A 26,646-nucleotide genomic window follows, 5' to 3' on the forward strand; every position below is an offset into this window, starting at 1 on the left:
TTTGGCTGAGCTTCATTATGAAATGAAGACCACGTGTTGCTGAGCAAACACTGGAAGGGCCGTTTCTCCAGAGTTGGTGGGGGGGGGTCACCAAACCGACTCACTGCATAAATAAACACTTAATAACTACTAATGCCAAAGCTAACATCAACCTGTCATTGCACGCACACACACACACAGACACACACACACACACATACACAGTACTCCACGATAGCCACATTCCTGCCGGAGGTTGTCCACAGGTGATAGCATGTCACTGCAGATGCTGCTCCAGGTCACACACAACACGAAGGTAAACTGGCATTTGATTGTACGTCTGCTCAGTAATTTTTGAGCGTCACTCAGAAAAGGAAGTCAGTGGGCAGCGTGTGGAAGGTGACATGGTCCAAGTTACTGGTGAGGAAGGGAACAGACACTGTGTAAATATACAGAGTGACCTGGCATGACACCACACTGAGGACTTAGCATTTTACCTCAGCCAGCCAACACACACACACGCGCACAGCATACTTCTCAGACACAGACCAGTGGCCCAGAGCTGGGCTATGCTTACTCTCCAATATAATTTCAAAGCCAATCTCTGTCAGCACAGGGTCTGTGTCCATACAGGGGCTCTGCCACATTCACTGCTCAGAAGCACACATACTATGGATACCAGAGAAAGCCAATAAAGAGTCAGAATACTGCACCTCACCTATTCATGAAGCCATATTGTTGTCATGTTTCCATAACAACCAACATGTCCGAGATGGGGAGCCTGTAACAAGGCTTTATTCATCTGTTGAAGTATGCATGAAATGAATGCATGAATTACTGAGTAAGGCAAAAGCTGCCAGCAGGTGAGCTTATAGAATGCAGTATGTGTCAGTGTGGACTGCTGGGATTCTGTCTTACAGTATGTGTTGTGTGGACTGTTTGCGAGCTTTTGTGTACATACTTTCTGATTTTTTTTTTTTTTTTAGTAAAAACATCTATACCCACTGGGTTATCCCTCCACGCCTCCACTGATGAAACCGATGCAGCTATAAATGGAATTTTGTATGAGACTGTGGAGCTTCTCAAAAACATGTGTTCTTACAGGTGTGTAACCTCTCATCCATGACACAAAAACAATTACGCATCATTATTAATGAACTGAACACTCTCTGTGTATGTGCTCTGCTGTGTATAGGTGACCCCAGTTCTGCTCTTCTGTGTATGAGATATGCCAGTTCTGCTCTGCTATGTATGAGTGACCACAGTTCTGCACTGCTGGTGGTGATCAGGAGCTGCTGCTCTATCTCACTGAGATTCCCTTATGCATGTAATAGGACTAGAGGGCCTGCCCCCCAAATCTGGATACTACACTCAGTAAATCACTCTCTAAGTATGCTTGTGTGTGTGTGTGTGTGTGTGTGTGTGTGTGTGTGTGTGTGTGTGTGTGTGTGTGTGTGTGTGTGTGTGTGTGTGCGTGTCCACGTTTCAGCAGATGTTAAGCACATGCCCATATAACACTGTTCACAATCTTTTGTACCTGTTGACCTGAATCATAGTGTCAAAGGACTCTCATGAGGATACATGCACAAATGTAGAATCTGAAAAACCATCTCAGTGAATGGACACTAGCATGCTTTCAATCTATAACATCTCCTCTATTCTATATCAGCAGAAAAACACCCACTCTGCAATCGAAGATTTACAAATGTGAGGACACATAAAATCAGAAAATTGTAAATGAGAGAGTTACCATGACTTAGGATCTAAAATGATTTGGTTAATGTAAATACCTAGAAGCAAATGTAGCTTCATTCGAGCCTACAGGGGGCAGCATATACATCATTTATTATTATGTGGTCTCAAAGCTTGCTCTTTCAGCCATTTCTGTATTTCAAGCTAAACATTCTACACTGCCGATGCAGATATTCTGACAGCGGTTCATAATCATAAATAGACGAATTGTTATTTGTTTTCTCTCTGTGTCTGCCATGTGCCATGTGTGTGTCCATGGATTCGTGTTGGATGTGCTCTCTGGTATGGAAGAGGCTGACTCTGGCCCCATGGCTGTCTATACGGAGAGGAGGAATGAAGTTGCCGGTACTGTGCAGGGCTTTCTCTGAACTGTAGCATGGGAGGTCCTTTCTCTCGCACACACAGGCCTGCACACTTTGATAAAGCTGTGTCAACACAGCAGAGACAAGGACCACTCTGGGGAGGGAAACGTATTCTCGCCAGAGATATGTGCTAAATGGATATCATTTGCAAAGAGTATTGATTTATTTTGTGACATGCAATTACTGCAAAGCATGCCTCAAAAGAATATTAAGCAAGGCTGGAGATCGATTTCTTGCTGTGCCACACTCAGTTTTAACACTCTAATTAGAATTGCCAAAGATCTCTCAGAATATTCATCCAAGCAAGACAATATTTACTAGCACTGACAATTTTACCTTTCTTACTAAATATATTGCAAAAATGCCCTACTTGAAACTAGGCAAAATAGATGGTGAAAATACACAAAATAACCTGCAATGAGATGAGCACAATTACTTATGAGATAGAAGATTTTCTTTAAGCTAACATAATCATATAGTCAAGTAACAATAAATTAAGTCAAATTGAATACAATTTAAACTGCTTTATTACGCAGAATGCTACGACAACACACATGTCTCTGATTTAGAGACATAGTGACAAGTTATTATTTAGGAGCTCACATTTGTTTGCTGTTTGTTTTTCATAAATGACTTGTTTTTTGGCAAGTCATTTTGCTTGGTAGGTCTCTCGCTATCACACAGCTGCCAGCTTGCCACACCAAACACTGGATGGCAGTGGCAAACTAGCTGTGTCGGGCAGAGAGTGAGATGTACCACATCACATAATTTAGAATGAGTCAACCTCTTTTTATATTTAGGATGTTATTGTGACACAATGTATCCATTATTTTTATTTTCTGGTCCAAAATTTGTTTGGAAAAATGTTTTTAAATGTTTTACTAAGAAAAAAATTGAGCAGTTATTTTTAAATAATATATTTTGTCCAATGCATAAAGTGTTTAATAAAACTATTTATCTTTGTTGTCAAAAACAAGACTTTTTTTTTTAATCTGACTTTCTTGAATTTCATTTCTTGGAGGTTTAAGACACACACAGACATACAGACACACAAACACACACACAGACACAGACACATGTACAAATACTCACACACAGATTCACAGTTGTCACATAAATGGAAATGGCTAATTTCACTTCCATTAGTCCCAAAGGCTTCAACTTCAAATAACCAAACTAAAGGCATGAGCTGTCTATAGACTGCCAGGTTCATTAATCACACCATTACTGATGAACATTCTCTAGGCATGTTTATGGAGCGCATCTGTGTACACAAATCATTTACTGAGGTAAGCAACATGACCTCTGACCTGGAAAAGCTTAACTTGTGTGCCACGATTTGGTTTGGCAGTGTTGTCTCTTTCTCAGAGTAAGCAAACAAACACCACTGCTGGTTCTTACACCACTATTCACACATTGATTTGCTAAAGAAATTTTGAAATAGCCAAAAGAATAATACAACATATATATTAGGCATTACACCAAAAAGACCAAATACAGGATAGAGAGCTGCTGTGTCAGAATTCACCTGCAGGGGGCGACCCAACCCTCCCTATAGTCTACAGAATGTCATTACATACACAACAAGTAGATGGCAGGCTTGTCTCATGCTTAATTAGATTTACAGAAACTATTTGTTTCATGAATCATTTGCCCTGGTTAATAGCAGTTTTGTTCATAATAAAAACTTGTTTTGTTTTGTTTTTTTGTATGTTTTCATGTGTATGTGTGTAGTGTCACACAAATACCTGGCGACAGAACTATATATTTAGCTTATCAGATGATTAATAATGGACTTTTACATCATTTGCTAACCTACTAAAACATGAGACCTATTGTCTATGAAATGGTTGTATCACTAGGATACATTACACAATCCTTGAGTCTGTTCTATATAATAAATAAAATAAATACATTCCTGTATCTACAAAACTACTAATTGAATTTAAGGACATTTGGCAAGCAGCAACATTAGATCACACACACTGCAACAACAAAAACTCTAAAACCTACAGCTGCCTAATCACTGTCCATTCACTGTTCATCATACACAAGAATGTTGTACCTAACCCAGAGCTAGCCTGAAGAGTGTGGGCTACGTATTAATGAACTCTCTTCAGTCTAGAATCTTGAAAAGGTTAACCAACAGAACAACAAACACAGCTTTCCTCAATCTCGAGCATAATCTGTACCACTTCCTACAGAATGGCTATATGATACTTGTTCTGCTAATTAAGTGGGGTGGCTTTTCCCACTGGGCTATGGAGGTCGGTATGATGTTTAACCGAACCTACTACCTAACTAGTAACCTATTGTTGTTTGTCTGGTGTTCACTAAAAGAATACTGATCAGTATTGGTCTTGAAAATTCTAATTTCTTATTACATTATGAATAAACATATAAAAGATGCGGAATTTATTTTCTACGAGAACATCACAGAAATCATCCATTTTCATAAGAAGGAAACTGTCTTACATTTCACTGTGCAAGTGAGACCGATCTGGACCCATCGAACCTACCAAAGCAAAACAATAACACACAGCCCACCTCTCCAGACCAGGTTTTAAACAGACATTTATTAGAACAGCAGAATACATGCCAAAACCACTTACAGCAGCATTGCTTTTTTCATTCTCCATCGTCCATTCCGTTTAACCCAAACATTGCAGAAGTGTCCATTTTCTATCCCAAGGTCATTTGACCATATACTGTTTCAATTTGCATTTGTAATCTCGTATTGTAACATGATGGAAAAAAATATGTAGTCCAACCCATGAAACTTCAGGTTGCTGTAGTCTATACATCATTAGACGGAACTATAGTGGGAGAGAGTACCATTGGTAGCAGTACAGCCCTTAGCTAACACTGTGTTTGTCACATATCTAAGAGTAGGAATATGTACACCTCAAAGTAACTGTGGACTGTCTGCAGTTTACAGCCAGACCCGGAACTGACAACATTGTTCGCTAGTTACTGCAAATGCCAGAGAGAACAGTGCTGTGAGAAGAAGAGCATTCACATGCAGTTTGTACACATTGGTTTATATCTTGGACAATTACATTTCCTCCCAAATATTTTACAGTACGCTCACAGCTACACTCTGGTGTGCTTGTGTTGGTATGCTGCCCCACAGGCAGGTAAAAAAAAACATATTAAACTAAATCCAATGGTGACTTTAAAGCATCAGACTATAAAAGGAGTTTAATTGTTCTCTTTTCCTGAAAGAGGCTGTCCTGGTTCCAGCTCAGAGCACACTGCAGGGGAAATGTTCTCTTGCAAAAGTTTGCTCTGTGATTCTCTGAGCCATACACAGGAGTGAGCCCCACCCAGGATTAGCCACAGCCAGGATTCAGCCACACTCAGGACTGAGCCACACCCAGGATTAGCCACAGCCAGGATTCAGCCACACTCCGGACTGAGCCCCACCCAGGATTAGCCACAGCCAGGATTCAGACACACTCCGGACTGAGCCACACCCAGGATTAGCCATATCCAGGGTCCGATGATTACACATGAGGATCGTATGGCATTTGAAAAGCTTTTGCTGTTCACCACTGAAAACCTTCACATTGCATTAGCCTAGCTGTTTAATTCTTAAACCTAATTCAAAACAGGCTGAAAACAGCTGTTCGTCAACTTTTACAACAGAATAGACATAAAAGGGGATGAGGTGGCACTTGTTTATGTTGTATCCTCAGAAAAGGATTTGATGTTCACTGAGCTAATGCTGAATTCCAAATACACCTATAAAATGACTGATGACACAGGAAAAACGAAAAACACCCATCTAATTAAAGGTACATAATCAAACTGACAGCACGGCACCTTTGGCACCTTTGGCACCTTTGGCACCTTTTGGATGAGGAAATAAAAGAAATTTGTGTATAAATTGTTTATTACCAATCCCTGGCTCCAAAAGACAAAAAAAACTAAAATGCACCAGTTTCAGTAAAAGAATAAAGAAACCCCATTAATCAAACAATTTTATATTATGCAATATTTTAGATATAGCTCTGAAAAAGGACATAATTAAATATTAATCTAAAAAATATCTGAAACACATTTAAGTTGGAAAAGCTTATTCTAAGGAGGGGCACAATTATTGAGTTTGCCAAATTATAGATTTTGGAACAGGTAAAAACAAGATGAATGGAAAATGTTCAAGAAAGACGAGCACTGGGACGTGTTTCTGTTGGATCTTATATATATAAATATAAAACACCTCCTACAGGCATCTGAAAAGGTTATATATATAAAAAATTTTGCAGTGCACTGGAATCTTAAGGAAAGTTAAAACAGTGGTCTTCAGGTATTCCTCCTTTTTTACAGATCTGTGTCCATCACCCAATGGAACTGAGCCTCTAATAAACACAAGCCTGTCTCGAACAAGTTCCTTTTATTCTGTATAATATTTACAGAATATTATTACTGGATGTTATTGTCCAGTCCATATGTGAGTGAAGTTTTCCACTGGTTTCTCCCCGAGCTCAAGTCTGGACAAACAGGTCTGAGTGTGAGTGTGCTTTGCCTAAAGGTAATCATACCCTCACGTGCACACTCATGGAAAGGGGGTTGAATGTTTCGTTCACACTGCGTTCCCATCTGCTCCGCTCCCTGTCTCAGTGTCACAGTCTGTGGAGCAGTCAAAGTCTTTTCTCTCTGTTCTCTCTGGTTATATTTCTGTGTGTATTTTTAGTCAGGCAGGCGTGAGGTCACACGCTGCGGGGCGGCCGCTGTGTCTCATGGGTCCTGCGGTTGCGGCCCTTCTTGCTCTCCTGCATCAGCTTCCACTTGTTGGCGTGTGACTGGCCCGCGTGCAGGAGGTGGGTGGCGTGTGATTGGCTAGCGTGCAGGAGGTGGGTGGTGTGTGATTGGCTAGCATGCAGGAGGTGGGCTTTCTGCCGACGCTGTTTCCTCTCCCGCTTCCATACCTGCTCGCACAGCTGGTCGACGCTGTTCGGGCTGGGTGGGTTGATGAGGGACAGGAAGTCCTGGTACCACATCTTGCCATGGGGGGACTGGTTGGCATCTGGTGGGTCACGGTGTAAGAGCTCGTCCAGGTGCTCGGTGGGGATGACGTGGAGGGTGAGACGCAGGAGGGTCTGAATGAAGCCATGCTCTACGGCATGGCAGTAATATACCCCCGAGTCCTTTTGCAGCAGAGTTCGAATCAGCAGACCCTGCTCGGTGCCCATCAGCCGCTCATCTGCCTTTATCTAAACACACACACACACACACACACACACACAGGTCAAAAAGGTCAAACAGCTGTCTGCTATCAAACACCTTAGACACACACACAGGGTGTACCTCTTGTTTGCGGTCCTCTCCGTGTCTCTGAAACTGCCAGTAGATGAGTGCATGCTGGGACTTGGGACTGCACTCCAGGAAAGAGCTGCTGTTCTCCACACTGTACACCGTCTTATCCAGTAGGGTGCTCTCCTGCCTCTCCTCATCTGCATGAGGGGGAGAGAAGGAGAGATTTCCCCTCAACACAGCACATTCCCCCTGGGGACAGAGTGGGGAGCCAGTGTGGTTTGGCTGGGTAAAGTGGCCTGTGTGTGTGCCTCAGTGCCTGCCTCATGCGACTGTGTCCACGTTCACTCCAGTCACATTCTCACATATCTCCAAGAGGCCCTCACACAGACAGCATGTCCAGCAGAGAGGATATGAGCATATAATTCAAACCATGAACAGATACAGGAACACATATGTGTATACACACACTCACACCCATAACACATAAGCACACACACTCCCAGCCACACATACACATAAGCATGTCCCATCATTTCTTATTACCATGTTTGAGGTTTAGCTATGGCTTTAAACAAAGTATTCTATTAAGAATGAGTGGAGGTTACTTCATCCTGCACTCACTTCAAAGCCATCCATGCCTCCATCCTGTGCCTTTTTTCTTGGATACATTTCTTCTTTCTGAGTCAGAGCTGTAACATGTCAGTCTGCTGCTCTGCAGACCTGCTCTGTCATTTCAACGAGGTGTGTGCAAGACCACAATGCTGTCTGACATGAAAATCTGTGTGGTCCCTTAGCTCTTATGCACATGCTCTGTGTGTGCATGCAGGCGTGCATGCGTGTGTGTGTGTGTGTGTGTGTGTTTGTGTGTCACATATCCAGCTGCAAAAGTGCTCCCCTAAAGTTAAATATGTCACTAAACTGCATTTGTATATTTATTTTAGTCCAAAAGTGAAAACTATGTGCTAAAACCATTAACTCTATACTTTAACCGTAATCAAATTCCCACCCCATGCTGTGTGTTCACGATAGTGTGTGTTCTAATGCCCAGAGCGTGTTGGCATGTCTTACCATGGCGCTGCAGATCTGAACACTGGGTGAGAGGGTCTCCATTCCTGATGTCCTGTCTCCGAGTTCTCCTACACACATCCCCAACAAGGCGACAGCATTACGCACAGCAAGGGGGGAGCTGCACACACTGTACCATCCACCACGTTCAGTAGGTCTAAACCACGGCCCTGTGTCTGAGGCCCAGCTGACTTATAGAGCGTCTCTCAGCACCTAGCATGCATAGCAAATCGCACCCAGTCTTAGATGGGCATACGTGTGTGTGTATGAAATGGTACCTGTTTAAGCTTTGGGCTATTTAGTCTCTATTTTAGCCAACTCTCTATTTTCCCTTTATAAAAAATGGTGCCAAGGAACATATGTCCTGAGGCTGTATGGATGAATATCCCTTTGAGGTGATTTCAACACGATAATGTAGCCAATATGTGAGGCCTTTTCACAGTAACACAAATAAAGAGTCTCTCTTGTAGACCTGCTGAAATACAAATGTGAGCCATGGACTGTATGGTTGAAATAGCTTGTCCTTATTATAGGAATACATAAATCTAAAGTTTTCATGTTTACTACACAGAAGACTTTGACAGAGACACTGTAAATGAGTATGTAAACAAAGGCAATATCAGTCTCATGCTCTAAGCTTAATATCCTTACAGAGACAAAATGTTCCCACTAAATTCTGTGGTCATGTCAATTTGAAAGGCTTCTATAATGTGGCCAAACTATTTTGGACAAGAAAAGGGCTTGATATTCTTCTGGATCTACAAGTAAGGTTAGGGATTACTTCTCTAAAGCTTTCCTCACAGAGCAACAACTTATTCTCAGTACAGTAATTTTAGGTCATTTGTTACCTTACAATGAGTGTACATTATAAATAGCTGCAATTTATGACAGTGTAATAGAGCCAACATTCTAAGCATCGTTTATTTGTCAAAAACCTTGAATAACATTTTCATCTAAGTATTTTCTTAACACTTGATGCATAAACTACAATACTCTTTCATCCACTGTAAGCACTGCCAATACAACTGGTGCCTGCCGGACTCTCGGAGTGTGTTCAGGCCAGGTTAGGCCAGCTGTGAGCGCCATGCGTACCTCTTAGCCGTAGGGAAGTATCGGGAACACTGGGCTCCATCCCAGGCACAGTAGGGGTCACGGGCTAGGCAGCATTCAGCACATGCCTTCCCATAGACATCACAGCGATGCAGAGGCATCTGGGACACCCCGACAGCCGAGCCCAGGTAGAGCTGTTGCTGTGGAGAAATGGCTGAAGTGTGAGTGATTCAGTCTCTCAGAGCTCTGATACAGACTTAACACCACACCCTGGTGAAGAGTTTCATTTGGATTGGTGTCTAGTCCGGTGCTTCTTGGTTTGCTAGCTGGCAAACCAGTTTCATACTTAGGTCTACAGTATGGAACCGTACTTACGCCAGCTGGCATATTGTTGCCTTGATTATTCATACCAGGTGGAGTAAGTACGGTTGCATACTTCAGACCTAAACATGAAAATGAAATCTGAAAATATGAGAGGGAAAGAGAGAGAGACAGAGAGAGAATGCAAGAGAGAGAAAGAAAGTGATGTGGGGACTCTGCTGGTAGAAACTTATGGTGCTGTGTTATGTGAATAAATGTGACAGGAGCCTCTGGTGTGTATAACACAGGAAAGTCTGTATGTGTGTTTGAGAGTGCTATAGAAAGAGAGAGAGAGAGAGAGAGAGAGAGAGAGAGAGAGAGAGAGAGAGAGAGAGAGAGAAAGAAAGAAAGAGAGCTCCTGAGGCAAGAACTATGTTAGGTTTTATGGAACATGATAAATCTATAAGGACTATGTCACTCCTGTCAGCAGAAAACTCATGTAATTGAATGACATCCAGACTGTGGCCACATCTCCCAGTGGACCATTCTGTCTTTTACAGCTCATGCTAGCTAAAGCGTTCCTTTACCACAACATTTGCAGGATGATGTGATTATCTGTTCAAGGCTTTGAACTACGTCAGATGCCTGACTGTGGTTACCTGCTTGGTGGAGAGTTCCATAGCAGTGATAGCAGTTGGCTCCTATAAGAGGGAAAAAAAAAGATTTTAATGGACACTTTTCGTAGTTTGCAGAAATGATTCGGGTTAACAAGTATATTTCAATACTAAAATATGTTATTATATGGTCTTAAATATGAACAAGGCTACAAATATAAATAGTATAACTACTACAGGTTAATACCCTGAACACAGTCATCTCCTCCAGTAAGACCTCCTCCAGATCATGCCAGGTGCCTCTGGGAATTGATACCACCTTAAGCACTGTGCCAACATCTGAAAGGAAAACCAATAATTCTTGATGTTTAAGTGTGATATTTAATTCATAAAAGATTATGAGATGCCAAAATCTGAGAGAAAGACCCACAAATAAAATTTCCAAAAGCCATCAATCAACCGTGAGGTAGAAAATTATGTTGAGGAAAGTAAGAGATGATTGATGAGGGCTAATTTTAAGAACACGATAAAAATGCATGCAATTGCTCAATGTTTGATACCATATTTATGACAGGGCAATAAATACTCTACTACACTCACCTGTGCCAATGAACATGACATCATACTGGCCGTCTTCTGCCTCTACCCTGTCCACCACTATCTGGGTGAATTGGTAATCCACGTCAGTCTTAATAATGATTGGGCGGTTGTTGACGGGAAGCACAGGGTTGTGCATGGCCGGATGACTTCGGGCAAACGTGACAACATCATCAGGCAGATCTTTTGTCGATTCAAAACCACCAAAGGTTTTGCTTGGGCACTATTATGATATAAATAGTGACATAGATAAATATAAGGCATAGACTAATAGAACAGGGTTGTAAACATGAGTTCAGTTATGTCACATGTCTATAATACCAATGTGTATGTGTCTATAAAATCTGTAGCCTGAGCTGTGGCGAGTGGGTCTTACGGTGCCAGGGCGTGGGTACGGCACCCTGCCTAGGAAGGGCACCCACTGGTAGTTGGGCCCATCCCTGTGAGCATACGGTCCAAGAAACACCCTCCTGATGTCGGCCATGCTGTACATACACACCGCTGAGCCTTTGAAGATGTTACTGTGAACCAACCGCATAAGAACCGCATGCTTGATATGCTTGATAGTGCCGTAATGACCAATACCCGTAGATAAGTCAGTAATAAGCTGAAATGATTCAGACAATTCCACATAGAAAAAGCACCTAGAAGTAGTGAAGACTGCATAGATGACAGGGCTCTTGGCATCCTTGGCGCTCATAAGAAAGACATCCTCTGAAATCATTTTAAAGGAAATGAAAAATGAAGGTGATGAACTACTAGAGTACTCGACTTGAAATATTATGACCTCTATCTCTCTTTTCAGCTCTCTCAGTCTCTCTTTATCTTTGATTTTGTCTCTCTTTCTTTTCTCAAACGCCCGTGCATATACGTACAGCACAGAACACTTACGGAGCTCATCAAAGTGTGTGTCGATGCCATTATAGCCAGGGACAGAGCAGATCAGTCTCGCTTTCAGAAAGGTGGTCCATTTATTCACCAAACTCCTATGACCTCCAAAGTCGTTCTGTTAAAAACACAAAGTTTTCTGTTACCCAGCAGTTATGATCCACTTTTATATTAAAACTTTACATTACACCTGTGTGTGGGAGTCAATGTCCTTCAGAACTTTGGACTGATTAACCAGATATTCTGAAGTATAACTATCATCAGGCACCGCCAAACCTTTGTACAGTTCATATTAGGAAACCCAAAGACAACTAAGCTGAATATGGAGATGTGTGTGTACATATGTGTGTGCATGTGTGTGCATGTGCTCGGTTTTGCAAGCAAAGCTGGCAGCCATTCTGTGAAGCATTAGAGCCGCACAAACACTCTCACGCACCCTGTATTTATGTCTGTTAATTGGCAGAGCTGAAAGGCATTCTGCATAAGCTAAACATATGCTTAGCATAATGAAAGAATTGTCTGCGCTGTTGAGGAGTGGATTCCAGCCATGCCAGAATGCTAAGCAGTGCGTAATTGAGAACACCTTTCCCCCCTGCTCTGTGCTATGGAGTTCCACTTCAGTCGAGCGCCAGAGTCACCCAGGAGCTCAACAGAGGGCCCTTTGTCTCTGTCTGCTGATGGCTCTAGTCACATTTCAGTCATCTACAGCTTCGTGGTGGGGGGTAAGATTGCAGTGGTAGGAAAACACACACGTTGCCAAAGAAATTTAAGCTACTACACCTATCATGTGATAAAGGGTAAAATGAATTTATTTTCTGCAAGTTTGCATGCTTGTCAGTATATGTGTGTGTGTGTGTGTGTGTGTGGGGTGGGGGCTGATAGGGGATAGATTGTTTGTAGGTCAGTGAGTTATGTTATGCTATCGTACTTTACACAGCTGTCCAATTCGGGCATGTGTGGCCTTGCTAGTTTGCTCTCCGTCGATGGCGTTCTCCCTGAAGAACAGGTAGATCTTGTCATCTTCTGGGTTATCACTCTCCTGAATGAGGTGGACACCGACAAACCTGGGGTCTGTCCACGCACATGGGAGCACACACACACACACACACACACACACAAACACACATTGTCTTAAAGATGTACTAATGTGCAGACAGTTGCATACCTAAACCTTCTAAAGCACTACACATCTTTGTGTGTGCACATGTCTATGTGTATGTGTGTCTGTGTGTGGCACATTATAAATACCAATGCCAGATGCTGCACTGAGGTGAGCCATAGTTCTTCACGGTCTGTTTGCTGGTTGTTCATGCATATTTATGTTCAATTCACACAGGTTCAAGGACAGGTGATCTCAAAATACATCAACACACACCACTTACACCACTGGCAGCATGGCAAAAACAGAGCATTCTCACCATTGAGCCACCTGGAGTCGTGCTGCTCCGTTCTGATTGGATGATGCTTCCCTAATGTTCTGAAAATTGCAAAGTCCCGCCCCATAAAGTCTGCCGACGTCCCAGAATACAGCTCGCCATCTGTCAATCACATGTGCCAAAGGTCATACAAGGTTCATTGCAAACAGGGAGAAGACAAAAGGCAGAGGGAGAAAGGAGGGTGGAGCTTTGGGAATTGGGGTTTGTCCAGTTAATGACTCAGGTGAGCACTCAGCATGGCAGGACAGTCATCGGCTGAACATAATTTACTGGTTAGAGATGGTGTGAAGGAAAGAGATCCTGGGGTGGGTGCGCAAGTTAGCGTGTGTGTGTGTGTGTGTGTGTGTGTGTGTGTGTGTGTGTGTGTGTGTGTGTGTGTGTGTGTGTGTGTGTGTGTGTGTGTGTGTGCGTGTGTGTGTGTGTGTGCACGTGTGACCTTTAAGCTGGGATGAGAGATCTAACAGTAGAATGCACTGCAAACAGGGCACAAAGAGAAGAACACACTGATCTCCTCATGCTCTTAGAGAGGCTGTTAATCAGAGGTATTGAGTTTCTACCTACAGACAAATACCCAGTGACATACACAGACATATCCACCCACAAACTTACAGTAACAGAGGAAGAGAAGCCACCTCTATCTGCTCATCAGCTCACATTCTTTTTTTCTCTATAACATTCACATACACATGCACACAGGCATTCATAGGCACAGCCACAGGTATTCAAACACACACAAACGCACACACACTCACTCACTCACTCACCAATAAGTAGTGAAGCAGTCAGCAGTTTTGGGTCATAAGGACTCTTTCCACGGCCGTTCTCGATGTGTGATGACTCCAGCCTAAAGATGTTGTCCTAGATTCACACAGACACACACAGACACACACACACGTACGCACACACACACACAAACACACACACACAAACACACAGACACACACACACACAAACACACACACACACACACACACAAACATTGTAAAACGCACTCAGGTACAAACAAGCATGAGAGAAATAGGACAGCAGCTAAGGAGAGATTCAGCCTGAGAAACATGACACATGTGTCTGAGAGAGAAGAGGATAAAAGCCTTAGCCATCATATCATATCATCACTTCCATTAGAATTAGTATACTAACAAGGCCAGCAACTGTTTTAAATTTTCCCCTTCATTTCCCCACTAGAATCAGCTCTGAAAGAGCCAACAGCAAGTTGCTAAGCAGAGCAGCTCCTTCATGCTTGACCAGTAGCTGTAATTTGTTGCTGTAACCAAACATGGACCAGTCGAAGTCTCTAGTGTTTCTGTCCTCTAACTTTAAAATCTAGCCCTTTCTTTGTACACCATGCCTGATGTCTTATGCTAATGAGGAGGTGTGGCATGTAGGAGGAGGAGGGGATGTTTACCTCTGGTCTCTTGCCCACCTCCACATAAGCACAGATGGGATGAAAGGCCCCAGTGCCACAGACATACAGGTGAGTCTGATTGAATGGCTGCAACACCTTTATAAAATTGGAGCACTCTTTCTGCAGGGAGAGGAAGGGGTTAGATACAGAGAGAGAGAAGAAGAAAAGTTCTGGTCAGCTTTAGGGTTCTTATAGGCCATATTCAGGCACAGCAGCAGATATTTTTCATGTTTTGGACCGTACTTGCTTGGTAATCTCAGTGAGGGTATAATCCTTTGAAGGAGTAATCTCTGTGAAAGAGTAATCATTTGCCTTGGATGTAATTATCTCGTTTGTTGTTGTGGTGGCAGGATTGAGTACTATGAAATCTCAAAATCCATGCAAAATACATTAACACCCTGCCCTCTCTTGCCTGGCTCACTCATGGGTAAATACACAATAGAAGAGCTGGTAAACACACAGGCACAGTACACTGCAGAGGGACTGAAACGTGCACACACACCCACACACACATGTGCACACACACATACAGAATGTTACAACAGCTGTAGCTGTTTTGGAGCATGCTGTGTAGACCATCAACAGGGGCAATCCTGTTATGAGCATTCACAGTTCCCCTGTGGTTTGTGTGTGTGTGTGTGTGTGTGTGTGTGTGTGTGTGTGTGTGTGTGTGTGTGTGTGTGTGTGTGTGTGTGTGCGCACCAGCTTCTCTATTGTCTGTTTACTCCCGATCTAAAGACACGTGTCTGAACAAGCCTGACCTTGGTGGATACAACTGAGTCACCCACTGTGGAAAAGCTTTACAGAAAAAATACAGCTCAGGGAAGTCACAACCAAAACATGAGTCAGCATCACTGACACACACATGGCTTCCTTGTTCGAGCCTGTCTTAAACCAAAGCCATACACTAGACTGAACCACGCTGCTACCATCACTGGGTCAGTCCTAGAAGCCACTATTAGACTGCCCCATGTCTGGGGGTCTTTCCTTTATGAAGACCACACTGAGTTGCATGCAGCATTCTATCACTGTTTAGACCTGGACGTCAGCCTCCACACAGCAGCTTTTCTGCTGTGACTGTAAATAGACTCTTCCCTGGTGGCTGTATACTGCATGTATTGATCTATTGGTCTTCTCACTTAAGGAGCGGCAGATTTTTTTTGATCTACTCAGTTAAGGAGCGGTAGACGGATTGATCTATTCACTTAAAGAGTGGTAGATGGTTTGATCTACTCAGTTAAGGAGCGGTATAAGATTTGGTCTCCTTAGGTGGGCTGCTTGCTCTCTGCTTTCAGTGGCCACCAACTTCAAAGTTGACATGGTTTCATTTCAGGGGTAACAATCCCAAGTCAGCCTTTCTAAGAGAACAATGAGCTGGAGCTACTGAGCAATGAGCTCGTTCCTCACCAACGGCACCCCTCCCCCGTCCCCCACGGCCCACCCCCCCAGAAGATGCCTTTCATCCTGTCCGAATCAACCGAGAGATGTTTACAACAGCATCTCGCACAAAGGCCCTGACTGCTGTTCAGATAAGGGCTACTGAAGGTGGAGCGGGCTTGTGAATTCATATCGGGTGCTGGGTCATCGCAACAGCTCTGCTTGGACTGCCTCGGGCAGCGGCTGCGATGGAATTTATAAGAGGCAGTGGTGGTTAAGCCCATTAATGGTACAAGCCCCTTCGGCTCGTGGTTCAGGGCTGCTTCGTGTGAGGGATTTGTCGAGTTGGCTCAGGGCTCAGCCTCTGCTGGACAACATGGCACACGAGCTCGAAATATCAGTATATACTCGAACTGTTTTATGTAATTGTATTGTTCTTCTCTCCTGACCTGTGTTTGTGTTATTTTACTTTTAACAAATTGCACATTAAGACTAACATCTAGACACTCACTACGATAACTCACCTGGACATCTTTTCCAGCCCACTTACACTCATCTCGACGTGATAAAGAGGGAGGCCAGGATATCTATCCAGGAGAGGAAAGCGCAGAGAGAGAGAGAGAGAGAGAGACAGAAAGAGAAAGATGGGGATAAGTGTAACAACACAAAGTCAGGTCAAAGTCAAGTCAAGGTGTGAAGTGTGTGTGTTCGTGCTGCTGGGGAAGACTTGCACTGGCTTTCTGGCAGGGCCTGAACTGTTGGTTTGCATGTGAAGCTGAGAGCTATCAGGTTCAAGTCTCCCAGCAGAAAAGAAAAGTCCACTGCATGGTCCACTGCTTGGTAATCTAACCCCCTTTCTGACTTACAGCCATGAAAGAGTGAGACAATGTCCTGATTAGATAAACTACATAAACGTTTAGCAGGTGTGTAGCGTGTGTGCAGGTGTCACATGCAGATGTAAGTGATAAAGTGTAAAAGCTAAGGAGGCAGAATTCCGTGATGCTGAATTCACGGCAGTGTTTGACTTCTTAAAGAGTGTTCATTTTTCTTGCCATGTATTTAACATATGCCTGAAGGCACCACTGTAACAGTACTCTACCCACAACCAAGAACGTGCTGCCATGCACATTTTAGTGTGCTGTGTGTGAAGTACAGCCCGTCTCCCTCTGCTTGGCATGGAAAACTGGGACAAATATGCACTGATAATGTTCGCATCTAGCGGCGAATTGAGCAAAAGCCTGTATTAGATAGGACACAATCTGATACGTGATCTGATGCTAGCATAACTGTCACTGATCTGTCTTGCTTATCAGATTAAAGATGGAGCCTCAGTTGTAGCTATAAGTGGTACTGCAATGTTTTGGCTGCATACAGCTGCCCTTACATGCACTGGGAAGGGGACAGGATGCCATTTTCTCCACGTATCATGGCCGTATTCATTTAACACTGACAAGCAACTTGATGTTAACAAAAACTGACCCAAGTGGGAGCTGACCCCATGACCAAAACAACAGCAGCAGAATGAGAAATTTCTCCAAAAGTGTGTTAATCTTCCATGGTGTCTCTATAGAGGTGGCCTATATGTTTGTGGCTGGCAACTTCAAAGTTGACCATTATATGGTTCTTTGGGGAGACCTGCGAATGCAATTTGCCTGCACTTTGTTGTGTTTACTTTTCATTATTTATCCAGGGGAGCGGAGCTTGCTCTCAGCCCAGCATGAGTGTGATCCACATGACAGCTTGAAGCTGAAATATTCATGCACATTTTCCACTGGAAACAGATTCCCCTGGTGCTGGAAATCTGTGATGTATACATGTGTATGTGTGTGCGCGTATATGTGTCCACCATAGACTCTACTCAGTACCTTTGTCATATAGCATGCATCATTAAGTACTACTACTGTCCATCACTACTCTGTAAGTTTCCAGTTATCTCTGTCGCCACTGTACTTGAGCAGAACTGAACAGAAGTGAGACACTTTCTGCTCACAGAGCACTGGCTTCCTTATGGCAACTGTCTTGTGAGTGACATTTTGTGCATTTAGTCTGAATATTCATATTGAAATTATTGTAGATTAAGGCATGTTTCTTAACAAATTTCCTTAGCCAAAATTTTAAAGTCCTATCAACAGGTCAACAGCATATGTGACTGAAATAATGGCAACGAATCCTATTGCCACTCACCATCTGTTGGTCCATGTTCAGGTCAATCAAGTTAAAAGACAGGATATGATCCTTTGCTCCCACAAAGAGTCGGCCCTTCTCCTCGTCCAATAGGAAAGTGTGGTAGGCGGAGCTGTTGGCTAGTCCATTGAAAGTAAGCAAGTTGTTTGAATCCAGCATTTCTGTGGACAGGAGAAGAAGCTGTTTTCAATAATAATTATTTTTACAAATCTAGAATAAGAGAAGATAATGGCAAGTCATGTGTATTTGTATTGGCAAACAGCTCTGGGAAAACAGATAAATAATACCACAGATCCAGATCTTGCTCCATTTTCCACTATCATGTCATTAAATTCTAATGATTATTGTTCTTATCTGCAGAATGCCTGAGAGATATTTTCCGACCTCATCTAGCCCATCAGTGCGGAGCTGAACAGAGGGAGACAGTCGACCAGGCCCTGGTTCATCCAAGCCCTGCTCCCCTTTACCACTGAGTGTGTGTGACGCGCGAGTGTGGTTTTGGCTGTAATAAAGCTGAGATCACTGACTGGGTTCTCTCACTCTCACCACCCCCCACGTACTCTCTCTCTCTCACACACACACACACACACACACAGGCTTGACTTCAGTGTTCTTGTCGTCATTCATGCTCTGTGGAGCAGAGATGGAGCATAGGCATGTGGTCTGTGGGAGAGAGATGGTTGCCTGACTGAGTACATAGGCCAGGCCACTGGCTCTGCCTCACAACACCTCACATTAGGTAAGTCCTGTACAAGCCCGACCACCACAGAATGCAACATTAAGCAAAAGCAATATGCAGAAGTATAAATAGCTAGAAAAGCAGTAGAAGTGTGTGATGTTTGTTACAGATCACTGTGTCCAGGACACAAGGCTAGAGGTGAATATTCCTTTAGAAATCCAGGTTGTTTTGTTTGGTTGTTGTTTTTTTAATTGTTTCTGTTGATTCAGGTTAATTTTCCATTTCATCGCAGTTGATTTAGTGCTTAAGGATATGACCTTGAAGACCAGATGTCAAGGTGAAAAACCCACGCACAAACTCTCCCTCCACTACACATGCACACACACACACACACACACACACACACACACACAAACACAAACACATGCAGTGCAAATATAACATCCTGAACAGTGAGAAAAAACAAAAACATTTCTACAGCTGGCTGTGTGCTGTTTAACCAACAGCTCCTGACTCTCTCTGTGTTGTCTTAGCATCAGATACAGTCAGAGACAGTAAAATTAAACTCTGAACAAAATATATCTAATATTCTGTCAAACAGGAGATAAGTTGTTCCATTTTAGGAATCATACCCAGACACTGGCTAGAAGTAATACTCAGCATGTTCAGGAAGATGGGCAAACTTTTGGGAAGGTTAAAACATACATGTAGAGTGTTAAATAGGTAAAGTTAAGCATGTGAATGGCTGATTCATAGGAATGTAGGCAAGGTAGTGAGGGTTAGAGACTGAAGGCTCTAATTACATCCTCTGACCTGAAGGGAAATGAGATTTCCCCGAGCCAACACTTTTAATGCCTCAGAACCGCACCCCAGACCGGCGTATTGCCAAGCAGAACACATTGGACGCTTCGACAAGCTATTACAGTCTGTGTTTCTATCTGCGGCTGTGTGTGTGTGGCTGCAAGATGTTAAAACTCAACACTCGGTTTGGTGAATGGAAACCTGCCCCTAACACATCCCAGCTCTCAGTTCCCAGTTCCCAGTTTATCATTCATTCACACTTCACGGTTTATCATGTGCAAGCAGCTGGCTTGTCCCAGCTCAGCAATGAAAACCTGTGTCTTCCATCAGCCCGGAGCAGGAGGTTTTCACTACCCCAGTTTTTTGTTTTGTTTTTCCAGAGCATTACGTAGGAGAGGAGCCGTGAGGAGAGAAGAGAGAAGTGGCTTGCAGCATGGAGCGTTGGGGACGAAGTTAGAGAGGAAGGAGCGGAGCAGATGGGTTAATCGAGGTCAGCGAGGGATGCTAATATTCAAAAGGAAGAACAAAGAGAGAAGGAGAATGAGAGACACTCACTAGAAAGTCTTTCTCTGGACTGCATCAAACTGGTAGAGTAAATGCACACGGACGCACAGAATGTTTTTCAGCACCACTGACACACTCTAACTTCGTGCAAACAATTCAACTCGCTGTCACGTCAGTGTGCACACAGCATGTACGCACACACAAACACTGTGACATTAAGCATGCCTTACTGAAACTCATGACTCTAAGCAGGTCTTTCTGAAATGCTTCTTAATTTTAGGAGTGCACATCACTCCTTAAATGAAACAATTATAGTTTGGGATACGGTCAAGAACTGTGTCAAGAATTCAGGGCGCTTTCCGCTCTGTGCTAGAAGGTTGGACCCCATGTTTTCTGAAAAACTGAGTGCCTGAAGTCAAAGATCAGCAGGGATGGTGTGGTGGGCCATGAGAGCTCCACTGTGCAGAATACAAGGGAATTTGGAAAATACAGCATATAGAAAGTTAGAAATAACTGAGGGACCTTCTCTGAAACTTCAGTTAGTGTTCTAATCTGTGTAAAGATGGAGATGGAGCCCAACAGAAATCACTGTACCATGCACATGAAGGCTGAAGAAAGCGTGTTCGTGGAATGCCACACTGCACATCCCCTTTTATACTGATATGTATAGGATATGTATCCAACTGTAAGAAAATCGATAGTACCTGTTGATGTGTGCTTGCTTTGTGCTGTATGGGGCTGGGTGTGAACTGTGTTGCTAGTGCTAGCCTTTCAATGGCCCTCAGTCACACTGGTTCACTCATCATCAGTACCCTCACTCTGGCTCCTTGCCTTCCTCCCGGCCTCTTCTTACAATAAGGATCCAAGAGGATGTGAGAGAGGACTGTGCGTAACGTCGTTGTTTATGGAACAGTTCCGACCTCACAATCTGATTGGTTGAGAAGCGTTCTAACGCGGTTATTCACACTCAAATCGTGACACCCCGCCGACGCGTTAATAAGTAACGGCTAGCTTAATGCGTGTAGAAAAAAGTAAATTAATACAAGGAATGACTTTTAGAACGTAACCTTTGACCTACGGCGTTTGTTCGGACTCTGAAGGAGTGTGACCGCAGACGCACATCAAACTCCGAAGCTGTCATGACTTTGAAAACGACTGCTGTGGCGACAGAACAAACACACCGAGGCCACCCGCGACGCCGGGCTGCTTCATGCCAGCGTCTTTGTCCAACGCCCGAACAACTGCGCAATGAACGGAAGTGTACGAATTCACTTTTATAAGTAATTATAACTCTAATAAAAAAAAGCTAAAGTCAAATTTTATTTTTAGTTTTTGCGATCTTTGTTTATTTTCATTTTTTGTAGTTCAAACTAACGTTACTGGGTATCGCTAGGTTATATAAACCATATGCCTATGTTACATTTAGGCTCGGAATTTTTACTGTGGCATATCACGTTGTTGTAAAACTACTTTTTGGCGGACTCCGTTGCAAATATTAAAGCCTATTCAATGCTATGTCTTAATTCCTTTGTTTTCTTTATTTTGTAGAAGTATTGCATAAAAGCCATACACTCGAGGTTGTGTTATCACGGAAAACACGTTTGCGATCGACAAAGCACGATCATGATGTTATTGGCGATACCAAACACACTCCCGTTCGTGTTCTATTCGTGTTTATGGCGTTTCTTTGTGATTTCGAGGGTTTGCTTATATAATTTTATACTGTTGAGAGCTCTCAAAGCAGTTTTTTTTGTATTAACACTGATACACAGCAAAAGGCATTTACTGCACAGAAGCACACACAAACGTGTGCCTAACATGGAAAAAAAGGTGTGTGTGTGTGTGTGTGTGTGTGTGTGTGTGTGTGTGTGTGTTGTGTGTGTGTGTCTTTGTTGGTTTAGTTCAGTTATGCTTAAATGGGAGTAAGTGGAAAGTGAAATAAAGCTCTTGTGTGAGTCCATGGCATTGTAAAGGCATGTCAATCCATACCAGCTTTGTAAGAGCACCAAATACAGTCAACAACAACAAAAAAAGTGACATATTCAAAGCCAGAATGTGCGCGCGCACACCCAGACACACACACAAGAGGATATACACAAGAGGAACATACACAAGAAGACATCTGGCAAACTAAATCTAGCAGTGAATGAACACCATAGTTTTAACAGCATTGATATAATTAAATGTAATTAGACGTTATCAATCTTGTATGCAATTCTTGAATACAAACATTTTAAAGTGAGAAATGACAACATGGCTAATGATTTGTCAAAACTTCAGAAGTGTTATGAGAGGGAGTATTGAAGTATTTCTGTGCTTTTAAACTCTCGGTATTGAGTATTGGTGTATTTGAGCATTATGTGAGTCTTAGTATTGGAGTATTTGAGTATTAGAGGAGTCTCAGTATTTAAGAATGTGAGTGCAATGGGAGTCTCACAGTCTCAGGCTGATTAAATGAATGAGATGCTTTCACTGGTCTCTCCAAGAAAGAAACTGAAGGAAACTACAGGCTGGCATTATGTGCAAACCACAGCACCACATACACAGGAGGGAAGAAAAGTGTCTGAGAAGCACCACATGCAGCCTCATATTCAGTTACTTTCTTTGCAGCTAAAGCTAACTTTAGACAAGCTATTAGTGACCTCTCTCCACTCAGCCCTGGTGAAGCAAACCTACACCATTCAAGCAGAATTCATGCACACTTTCATCAGCCAAACCCCACCCCCCACCCCCCCGCTATTGTTATAGACAACATCAGAGAGAGAGAGAGCGAGAGAGAAGGAGAGAGGGCAGATGGAGGCAGAGATGTATTCTCATCTGAGAGTGATATAAATAAACTCTTCTACCCTACATACATCCTGGACTCCCTGCACCGGGCCCGTGTGTGTATGCGCTGGGAAGGGGGAGGGGGCACTTACGGCAGGAAAAACATCCTCATTGTTGTCAACTGACTGTAGCACTAATGAGACAATCCAGCAAATCCACATGTGCCGCTTGGCTCTGCGCCTGCCTGGAGCACTGCAGATATTGACAGGACTGTACCACACTCTTCCAGGGAGTTGGACTACCATGTGCTGTCATTCGCTCACACCCGAAGGCCATTTCTCTTATGAATCAATGCAGGTTTACCTAAACTGGACATGGTGGTTGGTGCAAGTGCTCAACAGAGTCCAACAAAATCAGCAGTACATTTTATAATAACCAACACGTCACTCTGCAAGGATCCCTGGCATTGTTTTATGTATCCTGACTGGGACACACATGCACACTGACGTGAGACTATAAAATGGCAAGGAGGACATTGAGAGTTCAAATTCTATTACTGTAACTGAAGAAGCCTTATTAGATTCTTGGCGTATTTTTGGATTAAAAGCAAAAGGAGAGCGAATTGAAAACTTCCTCATACCTTCCCAGATTACAGGAATCTCATTTATCCCATGGTAAACCAAGAGATTAATTTTATTGTTTGTAAAGTTATATCATACACACACACATTTTCCAAACTCTCCTACACTGCTCAATTCTCCTACTCCCATATAAACACACCAACACACACACACACACACACACACACACGCTCACATGCATTGTGCCTTTGTTGATACAGTCATGCCACATGACTGGTTGATATTTATGTAAGGGCGTTAATGTTATCCTACCCTGAGACCCCTGGACTCAGAGGGGTTGAAAAACCACCCACCCAAACAGACACGCACGTACGCACACGCGCACACACACACACACACACACACACACACACACACACACACACACACATCCCTCAGGCTTACTGGTCGAGTCTGGACTTCCCCCTTTCCAACACTTTCAGCTCCCCCCAGTAAGGGTTCCCCATGCACCGACAGAAATAAAGCCTGGAGAACACTGTCTGCGTGTGGGACAGGGATCAGATGGTGGTCAGACAATTCATTTTCACTACCATGCAAAATAACTCATATCTCTTAGATGTCCATGAGCAAAGTTGTGTTCAGGACTAACGGGGTAAGCGGCGGTACGGGTGTATCGTGACCACTGTATAACAGCTGCCTCAGCTAGATGGTGCGGACACAGGCATGTGCACAGGTGACCATGGGGTACTGGTGCTGCTGCATATCTCCAATCTACTAGAGTGTGAAGAATTGCTTGCACACAGAAACTGCACAATGAACGATTCCAAAGCCCCGAAAATATACATGCATGTGCTAACATAAGAGTAGCATTCATAATTTTAATGGGGCCCATGCAATTTCACAGTGGGCTATGTGGCCACAGTTTGTTTGTGTGTGTGTGTGTGTGTGCGTGTGTGTGTGTGTGTGTGTGTGGTTGGGTGCTTGAGTCTAATCTCACATATTCACTACACATTCTAGAGAATCCCTCTTCTGCACACGCCTCCATCCTTTCACAAATAAACTAAACACAGATAGGTGACAAGTTTGTTTATTAAATCAATCCCTGCAGTGTCCAAACACACACCCATGCACACACCTTTTTTCTATGTTGAGTACATGTTGTGTATGTGCCTGTAGGTGTCAGTATTTGTTGCAGTAAAATGCCATCCAAACCTCACAATGACAAGTATGCACAAACCTGTGAGAGATGGTGGTGTGATGGACACAGAGGTTTATAGAGAAGATAAAGAGCTCCATTTCCACTGGCCTGCTAATGAGGAGCTTTCAGTGTGATCAGAAAACTGACAGGGAGTAAGATAACACACTGTTTTTTCAGCATCTGCCCTTAGTGTCAACCTCACACACACACATATACACACGCATACACCTACATATACATACTCTCAATGGTTCATTTACTTCTAGAGTAATACAATAAAAAACTGCAAACTCAAAAGCTACATTCACTAATCAAAATGGTCTCAAACACTCAGAGAAACAGGAGTCCCTCCAGAGTGCGCTTTCCTCCATCCTACAGGTATAGGCTTCTGTAGCTAACACCAGCAAAATGTGGCAATATCCCTTTTGTGTTGAAAAACAGAATGCAATGCACATTCTTGTACCTGGTTGTCATATTCTTAGCTAATTAAGACACTGAACAAACAAACAAACAAACAAACAAACAAACAAACAAATAAATAAATAAATGGATATTCTAATGGCTTGACATGATTTGTAAACATTTGCTTTAACATTTCCCTTTCACTGATTTGTGTTGTTTTAACAACTACAGTCACACATCAATTAATGTTTCGTTTTCCTTTTGTTTCATTTTCTGTCTATATTAGCCAACTGTGTTGCAGAAGTGCCGATACAGGTGAACAAGGGAAATATGAAGACCTGCATACTCTGCAAAACGCAAGACACAGATAACAAAGCTGAATTATGCATGCTAATACAACCAGAGTACAGCTAAAGCATTCCCATCTGTCTCCAGTTCTACTCATTTATCGCATGCACACACACATAAAATTCCACAAAATTCACATGTACCTATGTTTCTACTAAAACAGTTTACACACATTTCTGCTCATCTGTTCATTTGCCGTTATATATTGCATTAATTGCCATTAAATACCTGTGAAATTCCCACAAACCTCAAACCTCCATTCACTGAACAGAAAGTAGACAAAATACAGCAGGGTGAAGAAAGATCACACTTATCTAAAAGTTCCATATTTGATTTTGATATCAGGAAAATAGGAAGGCATCTTCCTTACCCAAAAAAAGGCATGGTTCTTCCATTGCTCTCCTCTTTACAAACTAGATCAAACTCTACTAACAGAAAAGAGTTCAGTCCCTTAGGATCTGTTAAAGTGAAACAGGGAGCAGGTACCCAACACAACCTGGCACTTCATTACCAGCACTCCCTAAAAGCACTACACAGCCAAAGAACCGCTTACACTGTTCATCTGTATACAACTTAGGTGATAATTCAACAATATAATTCTGTTAATTCTGTACACAGGGGATTTTGCAGTCTGCTTTCTTGAGCTACAAAAGATCTGAAGTTTCAGGCAATTGAACTTAAAATAACCTTTTTAATTAGCCCGCCAACAATACACCTGCAGTCTATAAAGGAGTAACTGTCATAGATTTCTTTTCTTTCTCATTCTGAAATTGCATTTTTGAAGAATCGCACAGAGAGAAAGCAGAAGCAAAAGTAAACCTCAGAGCAGTCCTATTTTGCACAACCTTCTTTACGCAAACTGAGTTTTCATCATGAACCCATGAACACGTTACACCTACGATCCTCCACTATGCAGGAACAAGACGTCGCTGAGCCTCTTTTGTGAACTTTAACGGATCACTTTTGTATTAAGGGCATGGTCAGCAGAGCGAGCGGCAGGGACGGACGTTGGGAGCACTCACCTTTGTAGGAGAGTTTGAGCCGTGGAACGCTCCCCTTGCCCTGCTGGGCTCCAGCTGCTCTCTGGGACCAGGTGATC

General features: G+C 43.0%; 1 protein-coding gene and 1 long non-coding RNA gene across 4 annotated transcripts in view; one reads left to right on the forward strand and one right to left on the reverse strand.

The window, feature by feature from the left end:
• Positions 1-4,649: 4,649 nt before the first annotated feature.
• Positions 4,650-26,646, reverse strand: part of sema3ab (sema domain, immunoglobulin domain (Ig), short basic domain, secreted, (semaphorin) 3Ab) — a 22,938-nt gene continuing 941 nt past the window's right edge. Inside the window, exons 1-17 of one of the 2 annotated variants that reach the window (XM_027009691.3) lie at positions 26,570-26,646; positions 18,269-18,429; positions 16,609-16,671; positions 14,708-14,827; positions 14,067-14,160; positions 13,285-13,404; positions 12,795-12,937; positions 11,870-11,984; positions 11,623-11,692; positions 11,355-11,499; positions 10,982-11,201; positions 10,629-10,720; positions 10,427-10,468; positions 9,510-9,667; positions 8,421-8,488; positions 7,404-7,549; positions 4,650-7,309 (exon numbers count right to left, since the gene is read on the reverse strand). The exon at positions 26,570-26,646 is cut by the window's right edge and continues 940 nt beyond it. In XM_027009691.3, the coding sequence (XP_026865492.2) occupies positions 6,806-7,309; positions 7,404-7,549; positions 8,421-8,488; positions 9,510-9,667; positions 10,427-10,468; positions 10,629-10,720; positions 10,982-11,201; positions 11,355-11,499; positions 11,623-11,692; positions 11,870-11,984; positions 12,795-12,937; positions 13,285-13,404; positions 14,067-14,160; positions 14,708-14,827; positions 16,609-16,671; positions 18,269-18,429; positions 26,570-26,646 (2,338 nt within the window). In that variant the 3' untranslated portion in view covers positions 4,650-6,805. The remainder of the gene's footprint in view (positions 7,310-7,403; positions 7,550-8,420; positions 8,489-9,509; positions 9,668-10,426; positions 10,469-10,628; positions 10,721-10,981; positions 11,202-11,354; positions 11,500-11,622; positions 11,693-11,869; positions 11,985-12,794; positions 12,938-13,284; positions 13,405-14,066; positions 14,161-14,707; positions 14,828-16,608; positions 16,672-18,268; positions 18,430-26,569) is intronic. The other variant, XM_081715489.1, reaches the window with a different exon arrangement.
• LOC113577190 (uncharacterized) lies at positions 18,486-21,747 on the forward strand. Of its 2 annotated transcripts, none has more exons than XR_003410595.3 (3): positions 18,486-19,007; positions 19,217-19,284; positions 20,129-21,747. It is a non-coding gene; the product is annotated as an uncharacterized LOC113577190 (long non-coding RNA). The 2 variants fall into 2 exon arrangements; XR_014124053.1 differs by having other exon boundaries at positions 19,240-19,284.

This window comes from Electrophorus electricus, chromosome 6, assembly GCF_041902795.1.
Source record: "Electrophorus electricus isolate QZ-2024a chromosome 6, ASM4190279v1, whole genome shotgun sequence".
NCBI classification, from domain to species: Eukaryota; Metazoa; Chordata; class Actinopteri; order Gymnotiformes; family Gymnotidae; genus Electrophorus; species Electrophorus electricus.